General features: G+C 41.3%; 1 protein-coding gene across 1 annotated transcript in view; it reads left to right on the top strand.

Annotated features, from left to right (window-relative positions):
• Positions 1-14981, top strand: part of LOC101470069 (SH3 domain-binding protein 4) — a 48316-nt gene extending 33335 nt beyond the window's left edge. Inside the window, exons 4-5 of the mRNA XM_004566284.4 lie at positions 11651-11839; positions 12255-14981. Coding sequence (XP_004566341.1) covers positions 11651-11839; positions 12255-12479 — 414 coding nt within the window. The 3' untranslated portion in view covers positions 12480-14981. The remainder of the gene's footprint in view (positions 1-11650; positions 11840-12254) is intronic.
• The last annotated feature ends 936 nt before the right edge of the window (positions 14982-15917 follow it).

Here is a 15917-nt window from a genome sequence, read left to right as displayed (position 1 = left end):
TTGTCAGTTATATCGTTATCGGAAATTTTCAAATGTATATCGTAATAAATATTTTTGGTCATATTGCCCTGCTCTAGTAGGGTCCAGAGGTTATAATTGATCTGATGGGGGTTGTAGGAAAGATTTATTTAAGGCATAGACCGAGCAGGCTGACACATAAGAATAAACCTCCCTTTCCAGAGCAGACCATCAGAATGTTTGTTTAATAAAGTTTCTGGTTCAACTCACTCGAGGCTGGCATGCAAATCTCACAGCATTGAGCCCATTGGATTACTTGAGAGTGTATGGAGGAGGGAACATAAAGACAGTTGGGAGGGCCTCCTCCTATGTCTGGATCATGTTGTCTGGTCTTGGTTGACTGTGGCTTCATGTCAGTCTCTCCATGTTAGTTCACCCATATTTATGGGAGGAGCATCGGGACATTCTTTGGGAATCTGTGTCTGGTATTACATCCCTGGATTTCAAGCAATAGGTAAAAGGAAATTTAGAACACCCACAAACAGTCCCTACACAGCATGACAAGGACTCGACCTCTTAGAGCTGGGGTGTCAAGCTCCAGTCCTCGAAGGCCAGCATCCTGCTTGTTTTTAAGATATCCCTGCCCTACCTGCTGCTGGTTACCTGGATCAGGTGTGCTTTGCCAATAAGAAGGAACCAATGTTTCCACTCCCTCTGGGGCTAGCTTAATGGCAACATCGTTGTTCTTTTCAGATGAAGATAGACAGGATGTAGCTTACCATCTGAGCCAATGTTCTGGGAGATTGATTGAGTAAGGGAGGCATCTACATCAATAATCTAAAAACCTGGGGGAATAGACAGGTTTGGAAGTCTGTATCGGCTTCTGGAGACCAGAGAAAGGAGAGAGTTGGTGTGGTGAGCATAGCTAGAGGAGCCAGAGTTCTGCTGTTGTTCTGCTGCAGGAAAGCAGGGTAACTAACTGATAAGCAGGCGGGTAGGTTGATAATCAAAGTCCAATTCCAGTTTAGCTTGGAAGTCAGTTGTGAATTCTTCTTGGGGGCCACATGGGTATGAAGCACACACTAAGAGTTTCCTAAAGATGAAAACAGCGGGTATGTATTTGTGAAAAAACCAAAGCATGAAAAGAAGAGTCTAATGTTACAGCTACTGAAGCTGAACTTGCTGGGGAAGGTGGATGGGAGAAACCTGCCTTTAAAAGCACAGAAGTGTGATAAAGAATGGGCATGAGGTGTGTGCATCCAGCTGCTTCACAATCTTATTAACTTCCATGCACCAGGGCGGCAACCTGCACACACACGAGAACACTCTCCAGAGCAAGAGAGCGTGACACTAAGGGTTTTGTGACAAAGATATGTCGGGGGGAAAGATTGAGATGTAGAATGAAAAATGTCTGACACAGTGTAAAATCACAGATTTCTAACTTTTCTGATTTTTTTTCATGAAATCTGCAATTAGGTCCAAGTATAATCAAGTTTCTGTTAAAGGTTCTATAAGTGAGAATTAGAAGCCTGATATAATGTAGCGGCAGCTAGTTTTTTCCTATGAAAATATATACAGGAGCAGAGAATGAAGTCACTCTCCCTCTGTGTGTGTGTGTTGTAATCTGAGATTTTTTTATTATATGTTTTGGTAGCTAATCTGTGTGTGCATGTCGGTGCATGTGAGACCCTCCCTGTGAAACTGTTATGGAAAAGCAAAGAGAGAAAATTATGTGACGTGGTTTCATTTTCAGCTCAGTGTTGATTCTGCTGGTGTTTTCCTGTGCTTCACCCACAGCAGCAGGAAAACCTCAGCAGACGATTTCATAGTGTCGGGCTGGACACCAAATTCATTCAGTGTCATTTGGTTGCATTCTGTTCACGAAGAAATTAGATTAAAAAGGAATTTCAGCAGCTTGAGAGTTTCAGTCTTGTCATAAACTGTAGTTGTTTCTATTAATTTTTCATGCTTTGTTTCAAATTGTACAAAGCTATTATCAAGCAGCACTTCTTAATGTTCAATAAAATGCTGTAGATGCCATGCAAGCATTCAGATTTAATGTTTTGGGAGATACTACTGCTGTGAGCCTAAGAAAAAGAGCAGAAAAGTTGAATTTTGACATATAACCTAAATCATTTTATTTTTTAAAGTTGCAATGCTACTTTTCTAGGGCGTTGCAAGGGATTCACATACTTCAGACACATTAAGGTTTCCTGATAACAGTACACTTATATCAAAGAGCGAGACATCTCCCTCAGGGGTTAGTAGAGACCCACCCATGTCAAAAAATTGAACAATATTTATTGATGTTATAAGAAAATTACATGATTTCAACACTATGTTGCCCTAAACCGAGTGCTGTGTGATTGAGAAATTCTGGACAAGTTTTAACAGGCTCTCTCGGTCCTGCACTCCCCCTGAAGTTTCTTTTTAACTCATTCCATTCCTCTCCCCTTATCTGCTCATGGCCTGTTGTAACCTCAACATGATGTTTGGGCACGTTCAGGTTTTTACACTAAACTGTAAACCTGCCTGCTAGATGCTTACTCACTCGCCAACATTGATTTGCCTTTGCAGTAATAGTGTGCATTTTAATGGAAAATAGCTAAAGCAGTAGAAATATTAGGAAAATCTCTCTGCAGCTAAAGCATAAAAGTCTGAGGGAATAAACTTGTAAATGTTTAATGTTTTTCTGACAAGTCAGTGTCATAACCTTTCTGTCTTTCTCTTCCACACAGAGGTGGAAACTGATTAAATCCAATTTTTATGATAATTTGCCAGCATTTGTGTTAGAAATATAAATGACAATGACAAAACATGTATTATTACAACTATTAAAATTCTTTTGCAAATGCAGTCATTTTATGTTATGACAAGGATTGGATGGTTAAAGGGAAATGTATAGACACCTAAGTCTATTACTTAAACACATTAACCTTACGTCTGAAAGACCCCTGGCTTGATTCCGAGGGGTACAAACAAACCCAGCCTGACTGGGTCTCACATTGCTGTAGTCCTAGTCCTTCTCCCAAGCCTGAGTAAAATGTGAGGAAGAGCAAAAACATGTGGCAAGTCAACATGTGGATACATCCACTGTGGTGGCCTCTTGGGAAATAGGGGATCAGCTGAAAGTACCTTCTGTTGATGGTCATTTGCAGTAGTAATGCAAGATTAAATGTAACAGTGTTACATGCCGTTATCATCAGTGATCACTTTGAAGAAAGTAGTGGAGTGTGATGGACCTCCTGTGGTGCTCTTAAAATGGGTCTTTAAATGACTGAAAAGACCAACTCCACAGACTTTTTCAGTGTGGACACTGATGTGAGTGTGCTGTGGCTTTTCTGTGGCAGCTTGTTCATTTTCATTGAAAGAGTGAAAAAAAAAAATCTCCTTGCAACTTTGTGAGGTATTCCAGTATGATGTGTAACATTTTTTGAGGTTTCTCCAGATATCCTCTGAGCATCATTTAAGTCTGATTAGGCTTTTGTGTTTCGATCTCTGTGGTTCCATCTCGATGGTGGCAGGTCAGTGCTGGCTTCCTCAGTAACACTGATGTTAGTTTTCTTTTCTTGTCAGTGGATATGCAGGACTTTCAAATGCATCTCTGATATTAGGATTCAGGGTTGCTCTGTGCCTGCTCAAAGTAATTGAGGTCTCTGGACCATATCAGTCTGGTCAAGATAAATGCCTCATAGATGAGTAGGGTACTTCCATACAAACTCAGGCAAATCTAAAAATGGAAAGAGTACAAAACTATTCAGAATCAGTTATAGTGAAGTGGCTTCAGTATATTTAACGAAGCCATGCAAAATGTTATTCTTAATACTGTAAAATTATAATGGCTGAAAAACATATTAAAGCTGTACAACCAAATAAGTTTTGAATTCAAGTAAAAAATTCAAGTATTGACAAAAATTCAAGTATCACAATATGGTAATATTATCGGTAATCTAGAGATTTTTTCAGGTCTTTTTTTCTACATCCATTCACAGCAACATTGTCAAGAGATATATCATAGTTTCAATAACAAAAACATGACACTGGTTTCTATTACTGTTTGACATAGAGTAACAGAAACCAACGTCCGTACTGTGGTGTGAGAAATGATCAAAAAGTCGAAAATTTAAGTATTCTGATTCTGAATTTCATGGCTTATGAGAGCATGTGGGATAGGTGGTTGCTCAAAACAATTTATGGTATGCGAAAGGTCTTTGATGCCACACACATCTTCTAGCTTTCAATCCTTTCACACAGTACACAAAAATACTGAATTCCCACCACAATCAGTCCTTTATGATTTCATATGTTGGCCAGAGGGGCCGATGGCGCGATATGGCAGCCTCGCTTCTGTCAGTCTGCCCCAGGGCAGCTGTGGCTACAACCGTAGCTTGCCTCCACCAGTGTATGAATGTGAGAGTGAATGAATAGTGGTATTGTAAAGCGCTTTGGGTGCCTTGAAAAGCGCTATATAAATCCAATCCATTATTATTATTATTATGTCACTCATAATATTAATATTCTAAACATCCATCAGTCTCTATTGTTAACTAGTCCAGTGGGGATGAAGTCTGTCCCACCTGACTCTTGGTAAAAGGCCAAGTACAGCTTAGGTAAGTCCCCAAAAAGTCAAAGGACTAGATCAGGGGTCCCCAACTCCAGGCCTCGAGGGCCGGTGTCCTGCAGGTTTTAGATCTCACCCTGGGTCTACACACCTGAATCAAATGATTAGTTCATTACTAGGCCTCTGGAGAACTGCAAGACATGTTGAGGAGGTAACGTAGCCATTTGAATCAGCTGTGTTGGATCACAGACACATCTAATAACTGCAGGACACCTGCCCTCAAGGCCTGGAGTTGGGGACCCCTGGACTAGATGAACCGTCTGCTGTGCAAGTAATCACTGATCAACCTGATCTCTGAAACTCTATGTAAAGCAACAAGGACTTTTGTAAAATAATTAAATTATGATGCATGTCAGTTTGAATGATTACTTTGCTTGCCCCCTGATTTCCAGACTTTGGAAGACCATGAGGGTTACGGTCACTTAGAGGTCATAGGATTAATCGTTTAAGCTCTAATTCTGACCCAACAACAGGAAAATCAAAAGAAAAGTTTCCATTGTTTCAACATAAAGCATCAAATACAAAGAGAATTTTGTATTGGCTCACTAAGTTTAGTATGTAATAAACACATTTCCTTCTGTCACCCTTAAAAAAAGACTGTGAGCTTTGCTCTTTCAGCTGAATGTCTTCTGTTCAGCACCAAAGAAACCCCACGTCCTGTTCTTCCTTTCAGTCAGATGCCGGTGTAGAAATTCCACAAGATCTTGAGGCGTGGGACCACATGGGGGGCGGGGGACCTCTGTTGTATCTCAGAGCTAAAAGGGGATTTTCATTTCAAAGCTCTCACTCAGTTCTGCAGCTGAACATCTGACCCCACTGAATTACTTGCAGTGAGATCAGTGGAGCAAATCGAGCTTGGGAATAATAATAACATCCTATTTCTGGAGGAAGGCTCTGAAAAATGGCGAGGCCCATTATATGCAATTTGCGCTCTGCTATGCCATTTTTGTACACAGATCAATCTAGGGTTTTTTTCCCCCATCCCTGGCCTCCTTCCTCTTTTTTTTCCTCCCTCCACTTCCTCTTCCTCCCCCTCCTTCAGTGGTTGGGTGTGGTGAGTTGCTGCTTCTGGAATAACTGTCTGAACAACAGCTCGCTTACTCTCAGGAGATTCTGCCTTTTTGGGGGGAGTTACTTAAGAATTAGGAGAGTTCAGATGCAGGGTAAAAACCAGCAGCTGGGCTCTCCAATCTCTCTAATGTTTTAGTTTTTGAGGCTGATACCACTGCTCGCAAAGTGGTAAAGAGATGAGAAAGAACAGACAAGAAAGAAAGAAGTGTGCCAAAGATAGAGCACAGAGGCTGCAAATGGGTGAGGTGGAGGAAGTCAGATGGAAAATGAAGATGGGATAGAAAAATAATAAAGAGGAGATTGAAGTGGAGAGATTGACTGTCAGTTTTCTAGGTGAGGGGAAAAGAACTGCAACAGGACAATGGAAGAAACAAATCATTTATCAAAATTGTCATTGCTTTAGTTTGGTTGTTTTCTACAGGTCTAAAGGCACCCTCTCTCTCTCTGTGTGTTTGTGTGTGTGTTTTGGTGTGTAACAACAGACACCGAAACCACCCGCTTCGTTCGTTTCCACACCGCCGTTATCTCTGAAAATATGTCTGGAGGAATTTTCTTCTCATTTTGACAAGCAGATGATTTATGCAGCAGGGAGAGCTGCAGGGCTTCAGAGCACTGATTGCTGAGCTAGTGAAACAAACTCGGTGGCATTTAACAAACACACACACAAACATTCAGAGAGTCCTATAACACATAAAGCAGCTGACATTTTGGAAAAACGCAGCACAGTAGTTGATTCCTCTATAGAGGCAGAGTATTATCCCACTGCATAGAAGCTTTTTAAATGGCAATAATGACAGTGTGCCCAGCTCGGCCTTCTGCAGTGCAATTATTAGTTTAGAATCAGACTCGGTGACTCGTGAGGGAGCCACGCTCTGTGATAAATACTTTACAACACGCCATCAAAAATTTACAGCAAGGAGAAGATTTCCAACCACCAAGACGCTCCAAAAAGAGACCAAAGTGCGGATCCACAAAACATCTTCTTTGAACATCTTCTTTAAACTCAAACAGTGAAATAGACCTCATTACTGCAGGGAAAAAACATTCATAGAACCTGTACTGTGTCTGGAGCTGCTCCAGCATTACAGATCACATGTAAGATAGGGTTTGTAGCATGTTTACTTAAAATGCTGGTTTTTGGCTTACCAACATAAAACTTTGAAGCAGCAACATTCAAGTTTTACTTAAAATAACACTTAAAGTTTAAAATGTAAAGCAGAAAATCCTCACAGACTGAAGGATTACTGACCACTCAGTCCATTATAGGCATGATAATGCCTGTAATGGACCGGGTGGTCATTATAAGGACCATTGCTACAGCCGACAGTTATTACACCACTGTGCTACTACTCTAGAAAAGTGTGATAAGGTCTATCAGGTGGCCAGTAACCTGTCTAGTGTTAGATTAAGGGTTTTATTGTAATGCTGGAGCAGCTCCAGACACAGTTTTATTGGGTTTTATTGTTTTAGCAACATGCTAAATAGGCACATTTTCAGAAACTAGAAGATGTTGCATTTTGAATTAAGTTTCGGACTTTTAAAAAGGGGTGGTTGTTAAAGAAACCCTACCTCCAACCCTAACACATACTGGGTCGCCAATGGTAGGGAAGGTAGCACCAGCAGGTAGGCTGCTTCAGTCATTCACATTCAGTTCAGATGCCCCTGTGGAACAGCAAGTGATTAGCTCACTCAGCATTGCTTTGTAGCTGATATGTGGTTGCTAGGGGACAATCCAGACATACAGTAAGCAGCCTAGGTAACCCCCTAATCTATATACCAACCTTTCATATGTCAATCAGCAGTATCCTTTACTCTTGTTGGTAGTTGCTTCAATTACTTGACTTCAAGCTATGAAAACATTAATTCTGGAGCCGCCCACTTTGCGCTGACAGCAGTTATTTCATTCCCTGAAGTTGCGAAAGCCTCTTTTCCATTAGTACCTACTCGACTCGGATCGACTGGTTTTCCATTACAACCCAGGAGTACCTTGTTTGCATGCTTGTCTGTGCGTCCCGCGACACAATAAATGTGCAAGATGAACGCTACAACAAAGGTGGATATCGAAGCGAATATATACCTGCTGCTCAGTCTGTTGCTTTTCGTCAGACTCAGGGACCACAGCGTTGTTTTTTGTAGCCATTTCCCTTGTCGAGTTTCAAAATTGGTTTTCGTCAACGAGACGCTCTCATGACTCATCGAGTGACACTACTGACCAGCAGAGATGGGCAGTAACGCGTTACTTGTAACGTGTTACTGTAATCTGATTACTTTTTTCAAGTAACGAGTAAAGTAAGGGATTACTATTGCAAAAACTGTAATTAGATTACCGTTACTTTCCCGTAGGAACGCTGCATTACTGCGTTACTAAAACCGTGATTTTTTTGCGAGAATGTCTCATGACAGTGACGTAAGCGAGTGCGCCGTTAGTGACAACAGCTGTGTGCAGATCAACAATGGATCACATATCGATTGTGGGAGAGAGTATGAGCATGCAGCGTTTAAAGCGTGGAAGTACTGACCTTACTTTGAGTTTGATTCCATAAAAAGTGCGCAACGACGTAATGGGAAACTCACAGAGAAACTCGCGGATTCTTCAACTGACCGCGGCACACCTGCACCAGGGTAAACCTCCGCCTACCGCAGTCCTGCTTTACAGGTGAAAATAGAGCAACAGGACCACTGAGTCTTTGACTTTATTTATTTTCTGCTGTGTTTTAAGTGCATCTATTTGAAAGAGTGAGTGTAAACACAAAATTTTTTTTATTTTATGTGCTGGAATGTGCAGAAAATAGGTTTAAATGTTAAACTAATTTATTCAAGTCAGAGAATGTTGCATATAATTAAATTTTTGCTTGATGCATAAAGTTAAAAGATTAAAACTGATAAAACAAGTTAAAAAAAGAGACTTTTCCATTTGATTACATTTTGTATGATTGATTATGTAGAAAAAGTAGAATTGGGCTGAAAGATCTATCGCTTTATCACCTATTCAGGTTGTAAATCGTGTTTTTAAAAAGTAATTAAGTAACTAAGTAATTAATTACTTTTGAAAATAAGTAATCAGTAAAGTAACGGGATTACTTTTTGGGGGAAGTAATCAGTAATTAGTTACTGATTACTTTTTCAAGTAATTTGACCAACACTGCTGACCAGCCAATCAGTGCCATGCAGTCTGATGACGTCAGAATTTAGTACCTATTTGGATTGCTTGGAACCCTAGCTGAGCAGGTACTAAAAACGACCTCGTCCCAGGTACTGTAACCTAATGGAAAACCCTGAAAACCGTGCCGAGTTGATCTGAGTAGGTTCTAATTGAAAAGGGGCTTAAATGTCGCTGACTTGTATGGTGTGTGGTCACCACGTCACTGCATCAAGTCATCCTGTGTGAGCGCCCCTTTAACCCTTTCTCCACAAGTAAAGTCATTTTCTTATTAGCCATTGCTGTGTAGCTTATATTTGGTAATAAAGTGGCTGTTGGTGACCCTGTTGTACTGGTAGTTGCTTCAAGCTTGCAACCTCAAAGCTGAGATTCGTCTAACTTGTGAGCCTTCATTGGAATTCCTCGGTCCCTGGTCACCGCATGGCTGTGTGCTCTGCGGCAGGACACAGGGTGGTGTGTTAGCTCATTGTTCTTGGTTTTTGTGCTGTTGCATTTTTATCTTTTTAGTGACCACTCACTTCTTTTTATATTTATTGTGTCATGTGTTTATTTTCTGTTCTTGTGTGCTTTCATAAAGTTCCTTGTCCAGAGTGGGAATGCTTATTCTCTTTTATTGGAAATACGTTAAAAAGTTAAACATTAAAATACCAGTATACAGCAAAATAATAACATCTCAGTTAAACTCGCCTTGTTAATAAAATTAAAAACTCTGAACCTACGAAATACAATAAATATGTGTTTATTTTCCTAATGTTTGCTGGACTTTGTCAGTCCAACAGTTTCTGCCTCAGTAAACAAATTCTAATATTGTTAGAGACTTAAAGTTGTGTTGAGACAGGAAGTGTTCTCCTTTATTTTGGCAGGAATTTCCTGTTGTTATCTAGCAAGGAAACAGGTGCTTGTATTGCTAAAATCCTCTTCCCCTTAACATTCACAAAGATATCCAGAAAAATACCAAACAAACATTGCGTGATTCTGTCTGTCACTCAAAGTCCAAATCAAACTTTAGCTGCAGATTTTGTCCAGAAGTGTCTGATCGACTCAGTTTGCTTCTCTGTCTTTGATGTAATGTGGCGACAGATCAGCATTCCAGCATTCCAGCAAAACGCCGTCTGATTGGCCCCCAGCTGCCGCTATCTCATCCTCTGGTCTTCTCTCAGAGCGAGAGAGGCTGCTGGAGCATGACATCTGCATTCCTTACCCCCTCCCCCAGTCTCCCCCCCCCCCCCCCCCCCCCCCCCCCCCCCCAATATCCTGTCGTTCCACACATTCCTGCACATCCAGCTGAGTTCCAAAGTGGAGCTTTAAACTCACCTACGCTCTGTTGAGCCTGCAAGTCAAAGGCTGCATCCGAGTGTGTGCTGACACTTCTGTCTTTGTGAGGACACTCAGAATAGAAAGTTTTCGTTCCTCATTTGGTGATATAGTCTGAAACAGTTTCCATGCATCTCTATCAAAAAGAGATCAGTGTTGTTGGCACAAACCTGGAACCAGCACGGCAACATCAAACTGTTGGGCCTAAAGTTAATATCAGTGCTGTTGGGCCCTCTAGCTTCTGTAAAGGGCAGGATTCAGACTTAGTTCTTAACTTGCACTGCTTGAAGATTAGCACTCCAGGTGTAAACCCCCCCCCCCATGTGGCGACCACATGCCACACTGCTGAGAGCGGCCCGGGTTCGAGTCCAACCCGTGGCCTTCTACCACATGTCTTCCCCTGCTTTCCTGACCCTTCTTCACTGTATCTATCAAAATAAAGCTGAAAAAACACTTTGCAACTCATTTTATGAAAATTTCTCCATAAATGGATATAAGCCTCTAGAATACACTGTCTTCACAAGTGTACTCATAAAGTCAGCACACATTAGTGGAAATGCACTTATTTGCATGAGATTCATTTGGATTTGCAAATCTGCTCTGACGTGCTGCAGGTCCTCTCCGCCGTAGGAACACAGCGAGTCTCCGCAGTCTTTAGTTTTCCCACAATCACCAGTCATCTGGGCAGAATTGACAGAGACAGAGAGGTTGCAGGGGCTGATGGGAGGGGCCGGGCTCCTGTCCAAACCAGTTAAATTCAAACAAACAGGAGTCACTTTAGCATCATGCATTTTTCTTTCCTAGTTTGTATTCTCTCTGTCCTCAGTTGTCCTATTTTTGGTTAGAAGAAAGTCAGATAATTACTGTTCATTTAGACCCAACTACATCATGAACGTGGTAAAAGACCAGAGACATTTTTGACCAGACTGGGGAATTTTGTAAGAAAATGTTGGGACACTTTGGACATCAGACATTGTTGTGTACTGGATCTCATATTGGATCCTGTGTGTATCAGTGTTGAGCTGCTGCATTCCTCATGTCATAAATATGCTACTGAAGCAACACAGGGTTCTTACTTCTACATCCAACACGAAGTTCGTAAAAATTGCACAAAGCTGAGATTTGCAGTGGTTTAGAGAGGCCAGCTGTGGAAAAAACTGAAACCTCTAGATGTGCATTTATTTATTAATTGTATCTTTGTAAAGGGTGACTTCTGTCTGGCGTCTGGTCACTTTGCACCTTAAACAGACTTTTTGTGAACACACTGTATGTATGTTCATGTTGTGTGTATTATTGTAGGGTCTACCTTACAATATAAAGCGCCTTAAGGCAACTGTTGTTGTGATTTGGCACTATATAAATAAAATTGAATTGAATTGAAATGAAATGAAATGAAATTAAACACTGATTCCAAACCAGAATTCTTCAGAATCAGGAATTGATTCTGAATCGACCTCCATCACTCAAAGGTGAATAATTTATTTAGAACCCACATCTGAAATCTTCTCCCTCTCCTTTCTCTGCAGGCCCTGTTGAAGATGGACTGTCAGGGTCTTGTAGCCCGACTGGTGATGGACTTTGTCCTGCTCACCACTGCCGTGGAGGTAGCCGGCCGCTGGAGGGAGATGGCCGAGAGGCTCGTCAAGATTTCGCGCCAACAAATGGATGCTTACGAGGCACCACACCGTGACAAGAACGGGGTGGTGGACAGCGAGGTATGCGTGTCCTAACATCCCAAAAAAAGATTTCACACAACAACAACTTCAGTTGCAACTGGCAAAAACAACAAATCCATTCTGTACAAGCCTGATCAGCTTTATTATGTTTTAGGACTGAACATTCAGTTATTTGCTTGTCTGTTTGAATCTGTAACATTAAGACATTCATGTTTCTCAGAGGATGAAATCAGCTGACCTAAGCAGCTGAAAGTGTAGGTGATTCCTGACCTGATTATTGTGTTTTAAAGGAACAGTGACACATCTTGAGAAATACAAATGTTTCACTTTTCCCTTCTGTCAAAATCACAAGTGGACCGAGTGCATCTGTATCATTCTGTCAGCCGGTGACAGTTTTCCGACATGTCAGTGTCCCAGGAGATCATGACACGTTTGTTTCTCTTCTTGTCTGCAGGCCATGTGGAAGCCGGCATACGACTTCCTGGTCACGTGGGCAGCTCAGATTGGCGATAGCTACAGGGATGTGATCCAAGAGCTTCACATGGGCCTGGACAAGATGAAGAACCCCATCACCAAACGCTGGAAGCACCTGACCGGCACGCTCATCCTGGTCAACTGCTTGGATGTCCTGCGGAGCTCCGCCTTCAGCCCCTCTGCTCAGGATGACTATGCCATCTGAACCCAAGCATTGCCCCACACCAGCACACCTTGCTCTTCAGGAGCAATTTTTTTTTTTTGAAATTGCAACGTTTGAAATGCTGCATATCAGCTGTTTGCTCACTCTGAATGCCACTACTGCTGTCGTTCCTGCAGCGTTGCCTTCAGCTCTTCGTGCCCAGGGCAACATCACCAGACAGGCCCCACGTCCCCAGCAAACAATACAGTGCTCTATGGAGCTTGCAGTATTCACAGAGACTCTTTTAATAGCTTCAGTCTTGCACAGTTATGTATTTTTGTAGTCTTATTATGGCACAGCAGTTTTTTAAGCAACCATTTGGTTAAGATCTGTGGATTGAATGCCAAGACAGACATTTTTATTAAGAAAAGACATTTTTAGATATTGTATCCTCGTATCCTCACGTGTCAGATCTGTTCTATTTATTTATACATTAAGAAGAAGAAGCATCACCTTTGGTCTGTCTTCAGCTTCTCCCTCACTGCAGTCCTTCAAATTTCAGTGATCCAAATATTTTGGTGTCCTCTATTTTCGAAGATCTGAGACTGAAGATTCTACACTCAGTTTTACACTGAAACGCGCAGTGTTTTTGTAGAACATGAATCAATGGATTTATTAGATTTAAACTGATAATTTAGTTTCAGCAAAATTTAAAACCCTTGTGTCAGTTTTAAATCATCTTTTGAGTTTTGGCCTCCTAAAAAATGTTATATTGTTTTCTGATTAAATTTATTGTAACAAACTTGACCTTCTAAACATCAATTGATAAATCACCCTTGACCTGAGCCATACTCACTTTGTTCTAGTTCACTCAACTTGTCCCAACCTTTCCAAAACTCAGAATGTCAGACATGGACATCCACAGTCCATGTTTGACTTAGAATGCACTCCCGTTAGGCAATTTGAGCATGCTTAACCCGCCACAGTCCAGTTTGTGTGAGGAGTGTGAATGCATCGTGCCCGCCTGTGGGAGAGAAAGGTCTCTCAAAGAGTCCTGAATTAAAATCTGTGCAAAAATTGTGCAGCAGACAAGATGGTAGTAGAAGTCAAACTGTGGCGGGCTGTTTAAAACATTATTTTCGGACAGAATCAGACAGAATCATTTTTTAAATCAAGTGGGTAGTGTAGTGTTTATTCCCTGCAGATCATTGAAATCTAAGTTAATTTAGATAATCCACTCAAATCTTATGGATCACCACAGCAGGTCTTTTGCCTCTATCTCACCCAAATAAGTGCCTGGAGGCATTTCAAATGAATTGTTAAGTTATGAGACTCTCTTTTAAAGGAACTTTGACAGGATGCATGTGACTTGCATCTGAAAATCTCTGTTTCAGAGTGGACCTCATTTAATTTCAAGTAGCATTTCGTGAGTTCATACATGGCCTTTCTGCAGCCCCTCAGTTTCTCCTCTGTCTGAAACAAGCTACTTTTGCTCTCTGTTCACCTCTTTAAGCCAACTTTCCTCTGATTGGCTGCCCCTCATAAAGAAAGCATGAACAGCAGATAGGTGGAGCTTCTATCCTCATAGCCTGAGATGTGAGCATATGACATTAAAAAAGCACCAAAAGTAAAAATAAAATGTCTGAAAGAGTATTTAGAGTAGCATGACGCCTGAGCTTTTGACACACAGGGATTCCTTCTACATATGCTGACCTCATTATCTGAAACCTTGGCCGTGTTCATTGTTAGTAACGACCACTTTCAAAGAAAAAAAAGGGAATAGTATAATTGGTTCACCTTAAATAACTGCTAGGTTTGTGAGAGCAAACTTTGTAACTTTGCTCCAGAATGACTCAAAACAGAATAAATTTAATGAGCTGCATTGCATTGTGCTTTGGGAGAGTGCTTTTGTTCTACTAAACGGTAGTATCATGATGAAGTGTGTGGTTCTGCAAGTGGGGTTTAGATGCTAATTTTATTTCAGGATAAAGTAAAGTTGAGGAGAAGAGCACTGGCGAAATTATGGGGAGAAAAGTGAAGCATGTTTAGCCCTAAAAGCACAAAGTAGAGAGATGGAAGGGGGACAGTGGAGATGGGGCATGATTCACTGTGTCCTGCGTAATGCGGACCTTAAACTGACTGGCTGAAATATGGGTCACAGTAAACTAAACAATCAAGAACACTGACTGAGTGTTAGGATTGGTCCATCAAGGATTTATGTCTTGATTAACGATTACCTTGAGCCTGTACCTCCATATAGTAACCAAACTCGCACCTCTTAGTTCTGAACTCTCTCATCTTTGTTATGCAAAATCTGTTTTTTTTCTTTCTGTGTTTTTTATAAAGCTTGCCAAAAATAAGTAGAGCTCCACACAAATAACCATGTACAATGTTGAGACCACTGTTGTAATGACACTGTCTATCAAAGCTTCTCTAGCTTTCGTCCCAGTGCTGCATACTGTATAATGTGCTAGTGACACAGCCAGTGTTGAGTTGAAAACCTTTTTTGTGACTGCATACTTTTACGGAAGAGACTCTAAATAAAATGTAAATATTTGTACACGACATTCGTGAGAATTGACTTGCTGCTGGCTGCGCAAACAACCCCCTCACCCCCACCACCATCACCAACAAACGGCACCACAGTCAGGAAACTCCTTATCTGAAGCATGGGAGACAGGCCGTCATGTTTCAGGTGTTATCAGTGCTCTGTTTGTGGAAAAAAAAACAATGGCTGAGAAAGTGTGCAGTTGAAGGTGGTGGGGATGCAGGAGAGATTCTGGGTAGTTTCTGGCTATACATTGCAAGACCAAGAGAAACTAGAAGGGAGGCTCAGGTAGCATGAAAAAGGGTCGATGATATGTACCAGTCCCTGTTCTCATTGTTGAACTGCTCTCATTATACTGTCCATTTTCTTAAAGATGGGGGCTGGAGGTTCTTGATCACGTGCATAGAGCAAATCACCAGTGTAGATGACCAGGAAGGCTTTTATAGTTTCCACAACTGCAAATTTACTGGGGTCCACTTGGGTCAGTATGAAATTAATTTTGTCATCAGTTGATGAGTGAGTTTTAGCAGCCATCTGTGAAAAGACCATAGTCTGCAGTGACATGCCCGTCTTGGTAATCAAGTGTAGTCCCCACCAAATAAAAGACTATCTGGACTGAGGATTTTAACTAGAGACTTTAAAGGAGAGGCATATAGAACTCAAAAATTCCTCAACATAAATGTACTGGAGAATACTGCAATTTTGGAACGGACGGCACAGACTTTATAAGTATAACTTCCTGGAAAGTTACTTTGGTGGTAAAGGTAAAGTTTTTTGATTTTTCTGCCTTTTGCTGTTTTACGTCTCTTTGACATCTGAAACTTAAGCTCATTTTGATAAACTGCTCAGTCTTCCAAGAATGGTAAGATTCTTGTCTTGAAGAAAACTGACAGGCCTGACAGCATGTGTGCAAAAAGTTGGGAGAAGATGGCTAATGCTAAAATGGTGCATGG

This window comes from Maylandia zebra, linkage group LG16, assembly GCF_041146795.1.
Source record: "Maylandia zebra isolate NMK-2024a linkage group LG16, Mzebra_GT3a, whole genome shotgun sequence".
Taxonomy (NCBI): Eukaryota; Metazoa; Chordata; class Actinopteri; order Cichliformes; family Cichlidae; genus Maylandia; species Maylandia zebra.
This window is presented reverse-complemented; position numbering and strand designations above follow the sequence as displayed.